Here is a 5,000-nt window from a genome sequence, read left to right on the forward strand (position 1 = left end):
GCGACAGATGGAAGAGGTCCTCAAGCTCTCCGACAAGTCGTGGACGTTCTATCTGTGGAGGGAGCTGGGTTCTATGTAAGTCCAAAGAACTGAGCAACTTGATTGTTTTCCAAGACCCATAGTATATCATTGACGCTTGTACCTGCCCTATGCTGGTATTTCATATCTATTTTTCAGAAGAGGCTTGGTAACTCTGCACCAATCTGATGTATTCTTTAGGATTTGAGAATTTGATATCTAAGACAGGATACTTTGATTGTAGTTATAAGTCCATAAGGTCTGATAAACACAAAATCAAGATATTCTAGATAAGGATTCATTGCTGCCATATACTAAGGCCGAAAAGGTTTCAAAATTATAGAAATGGAAATGTATATACGTCATAGTCTCGATATATTAGGATAATTTTTCAGCGAGTGTAAAATGCGGCATGTCTTTATGGACAGAAAGGCAAATCCTATGAGCCTTCTTTCACGATTGATGTCAAACTTACCTGACACATTACCTGGTATCACAGACAAGTCTCTAAGAAACTTCTTGCCAACATAGCACCTCAGACCAAGCCTTGGGGCAGTGCCTGACAACACTAACAAGGTCATGAGATATTCAACAACACAGGGAGGGCCTTGAGACATGGTCTGGCAACACAAACCAGGTCTTGGGACAATGCCTGATAACACTAAGAAGGTCATGAGATAATCAACAACACTGTCAGTGCCTTGAGACATTGTCTTGCAGCACAAACCAGGCCTTGGGACAATGCCTGATAACACTAACAAGGTCATGAGATATTCAACAACACTGTCAGGGCCTTGAGACATTGTCTGGCACTTAAGACCAGGCCTTGGGACAATGCCTGATAACACTAACAAGGTCATGAGATATTCAACAACACAGGCAGGGCCTTGAGTCATTGTCTTGCAACACAAACCAGGCCTTGGGACAATGCCTGATAACACTAACAAGGTCATAAGATATTCAACAACACAGGCAGGGCCTTGAGACATTGTCTGGCAGCACAAACCAGGCCTTGGGACAATGCCTGATAACAATAACAAAGTCATGAGATATTCAACAACACAGGGAGGGCCTTGAGACATTTTCTGGCAGCACAAACTAGGCCTTGGGACAATGCCTGATAACACTAACAAGGTCATGAGATATTCAACAACACGGTCAGGGCTTTAAGACATTGTCTGGCACTTAAGACCAGGCCTTGGGACAGTGCCTGATAACACTAACAAGGTCATGAGATATTCAACAACACAGGCAGAGCCTTGAGCCATTGTCTTGCAACACAAACCAGGCCTTGGGACAATGCCTGATAACACTAACAAGGTCATGAGATATTCAACAACACAGGGAGGGCTTTGAGACATTGTCTGGCAGCACAAACTAGGCCTTGGGATGATGCCTGATAACACTAACAAGGTCATGAGATATTCAACAACACAGGGAGGGCTTTGAGACATTGTCTGGCAGCACAAACTAGGCCTTGGGATGATGCCTGATAACACTAACAAGGTCATGAGATATTCAACAACACAGGGAGGGCTTTGAGACATTGTCTGGCAGCACAAACTAGGCCTTGGGATGATGCCTGATAACACTAACAAGGTCATGAGATATTCAACAACACAGGGAGGGCTTTGAGACATTGTCTGGCAGCACAAACTAGGCCTTGGGATGATGCCTGATAACACTAACAAGGTCATGAGATATTCAACTACAGAGTCAGGGCCTTGAGTCATTGTCTTGCAACACAAACCAGGCCTTGGGACAATGCCTGATAACACTAACAAGGTCATGAGATATTCAACAACACAGGCAGGGCCTTGAGTCATTGTCTTGCAGCACAAACCAGGCCTTGGGACATTGACTGATAACACTAACAAGGCCATGAGATAATCAACAACACAGTCAGGGCCTTGAGTCATTGTCTTGCAGCACAAACCAGGCCTTGGGACATTGACTGATAACACAAACAAGGTCCGAAGACCTTTAACTATACAGGTAGGACCTTGAAACACAGACCAGGCCTTAGGACATTACCAAGTCTTGTAACATTTAGAAACACAGTCAGTACCTTGAGACAGCACGGGGCACTAACAAGGCCAAGATAAAATGCCTAACGATACAAACAAGGCTCTCAGAACTTTCTGGAAAACTTTAGAACATCCACTAACTATTGCAGACTTGTCAAAGAGTTTGATCTCTAAATTACCATCGACGAAATCCATTGTTTAAAATACCTCGTTGTTTCAGGTTTGAGGCCAAAGAAGAGGAGGAGGACGCGTTGTACGAATTCACTATGGTCAACCGAGCATACTTCAATGAGAGCTTAGAAATGAATTCCTTGGCGATGGATCTTATGAACAATGAAATGCGCGTCTTCAATTCAAACAACGTAAGTTTCCCAGATTCTTCGTTGGTCTTCTCTTCGGGCAATGCAAGTTTTCAGTTTTCATTCATTTGGATGCTGTGAATTTTTTACATTTTTTGTTAGATCACGTTTAAACAATTTATATTTAGGGGCCTCCTATCTCTTTCATAAAAGATTTAGTACTTATTCACTTTATACATAACATGTCCCTCTTTATGACAATTACATAAGCACCCTTACCAATCATAGCAATACCAAGAATTGAGAACAAGACTAATATCTTGGAATATATCTTTCCTTATTTCCTTTCCTCACTGGGCTATTTTCCCTGTTGGAGTCCCTGGGCTTATAGCATTCCACTTTTCCAACTAGGGTTATAGCTTAGCAAGTTATAATAATATAATAATAATAATCACCGTTCAATGAATGCAAGTACACTGGTTTCAGACTCATGTTATCATCCTAAATTGAATAATTTATTTGCATCTTAAAATCCTTTCCAGCCTAGTGGCACCGTTCAGGAAATCAACAGCTTCGTCTCAGACGCTACCAGAGGACGGATCCCGGAAACCGTGACAGAAGCCGATATGGAACGTGCTCAGATGGTCCTGGTGAACACTGCCTATTTCAACGGCAGATGGATCCACCACTTCGATGCAACCCAGACGGCCCGACGGAATTTCTCGGTAGATTCTCAAACTAACGTCTACGTCGACATGATGCGTCAGACTGAGAGTTTCAGATATGGTAAGAGCCAGTTTTTTAAATACTCATTTACTGATATCATAAGATACGTAAGCCTTCTAGGAGCACTATTTTTTGTTGTTCAATTGGCTCTGATTGCAAGGTTTATAAGTCACAAGACTCAAACGTTTTGAAAGCGATTAAAACTTGGCGACAAACTAGATCCTCTCTGTTTATTTCTTGGAAGTTATGTTTATATTTTCCCGCAACAAAATATGGCTTTGGAAAATTGAATTACTTGTTACCAATTACATCCATTAATAGGAATCATATCCATGATTCAAATTGTATTAGAAATTGAGGAAAGGCCAAAGGAGAACATCCACAAGTTAGCAGAGAAAATCATGGTTGAAAATACAAAGAAAATCATATGATTAAGTTTGTCTCATAACAGGGACTTCGAACTTCGAAGCTCTGAGATGTGCTATAAAGAATCTGACATCTCATGTTTGTCCTTATGTCCTCCTTATCCCACAACAGGGACTCTGAATCCTTCAGATGCAATACAAAGGATCTGACATCTCCCTGTTTGTCCTTATGTCCTCTTTATCCCACAACAGAAACTCTGAATCCTTCAGATGCAATACAAAGGATCTGACATCTCCCTGTTTGTCCTTATGTCCTCCTTATCCCACAACAGGGACTCTGAATCCTTCAGATGCAATACAAAGGATCTGACATCTCCCTGTTTGTCCTTATGTCCTCCTTATCCCACAACAGGGACTCTGAATCCTTCAGATGCAATACAAAGGATCTGACATCTCCCTGTTTGTCCTCATGCCCTCTTTATCCCACAACAGGAGCTTCAGAAAGTCTTGCCATGCGAATCCTCGAGATGCGCTACAAAGGATCCGACATCTCCATGTTCGTCCTCATGCCAAACCCCGAGATCGGACCCATTGAGACACGTCTCGACACAATGATGCGCGGCATGACGGGTTCTTCTCTTCGCGCGATGATGGACGGTATGAGAGTGGAAGTGGTCGAATTGCAGATGCCGAAATTCAAATTTGAGATGAAAATGTGTGAAGAGATGCAGCAGGTATTAAGAGAACAGTTACCTATTCACTTTCTGTATGATTGATGTTATGACTATTTGGAACAATATTTACTGTGTAACGTTACATGATATATAAGAATAACTGATCATATACTTTACTTTCCCTCAGGCACTGATGGATATGGGTTTGACAAACATTTTTGACCACGAAATGGCTGACATGTCAGCCTTTACGACCTCTACCACCTTAAACGTTGATAAGGTCATCCATAAGAATCACATCGAGGTCAACGAAGACGGAACGGAAGCAGCTGCCGGGACGGGCCTCATATCTTCGGTTTTGTCGGCCCAGATTCCAGTGAAGCCGGTCCTTTTCCACTGTAATGAACCCTTCTTCTACATGGTCTTCGACAAAAGAACAAACAACATGTTGTTCATGGGGACATATAGGAATCCAGCTGACATCTAGATTTGAAAGCTTCTACCAAAACTCATAAATACCAAATGATTTGAGGAAGAAACCTATAATAAAATGTTGTTTGCAAATTGATGCTTCTATTGAGGTATAGTTGGATATGAGGGTCTCCTAGCTCACCTTGCTTTAAGGAAGTGGACCCTTACTGCACGGTGAGTTCTTGTGTGTAGTAACTGCCATCTCTCCCTACAATATATGCTTGGTTACTCGCCGTATAGAAAGGGTATAACAGGGTAAACTTCCTTAGAGTTAGTTATTCTAGGTAATCCTGTGTACAACTGTACATGAAATAATTGTAAATTTGGTGTTTTGAGTTATTGAAAAGGTATCCCAAAATATATCTTTATGCTGTTAAATCTTCTGAAAGCAAAATAGTTGCAGGAAAGTGTTTTCAATTT

General features: G+C 41.6%; 2 protein-coding genes across 2 annotated transcripts in view; both read left to right on the forward strand.

Annotated features, from left to right (window-relative positions):
• Positions 1–5,000, forward strand: part of LOC137625552 (uncharacterized) — a 49,445-nt gene that overhangs the window by 21,327 nt on the left and 23,118 nt on the right. The gene's annotated exons all lie outside the window — the stretch shown is intronic.
• The window catches only part of LOC137625370 (serpin B10-like), a 12,677-nt gene that overhangs the window by 6,843 nt on the left and 834 nt on the right, over positions 1–5,000 (forward strand). Inside the window, exons 2-6 of the mRNA XM_068356231.1 lie at positions 1–75; positions 2,266–2,407; positions 2,887–3,130; positions 3,928–4,169; positions 4,297–5,000. The exon at positions 1–75 is cut by the window's left edge and continues 327 nt beyond it; the exon at positions 4,297–5,000 is cut by the window's right edge and continues 834 nt beyond it. Coding sequence (XP_068212332.1) covers positions 1–75; positions 2,266–2,407; positions 2,887–3,130; positions 3,928–4,169; positions 4,297–4,596 — 1,003 coding nt within the window. The 3' untranslated portion in view covers positions 4,597–5,000. The remainder of the gene's footprint in view (positions 76–2,265; positions 2,408–2,886; positions 3,131–3,927; positions 4,170–4,296) is intronic.

This window comes from Palaemon carinicauda, chromosome 32 (assembly GCF_036898095.1).
Source record: "Palaemon carinicauda isolate YSFRI2023 chromosome 32, ASM3689809v2, whole genome shotgun sequence".
Classification (NCBI taxonomy): Eukaryota; Metazoa; Arthropoda; class Malacostraca; order Decapoda; family Palaemonidae; genus Palaemon; species Palaemon carinicauda.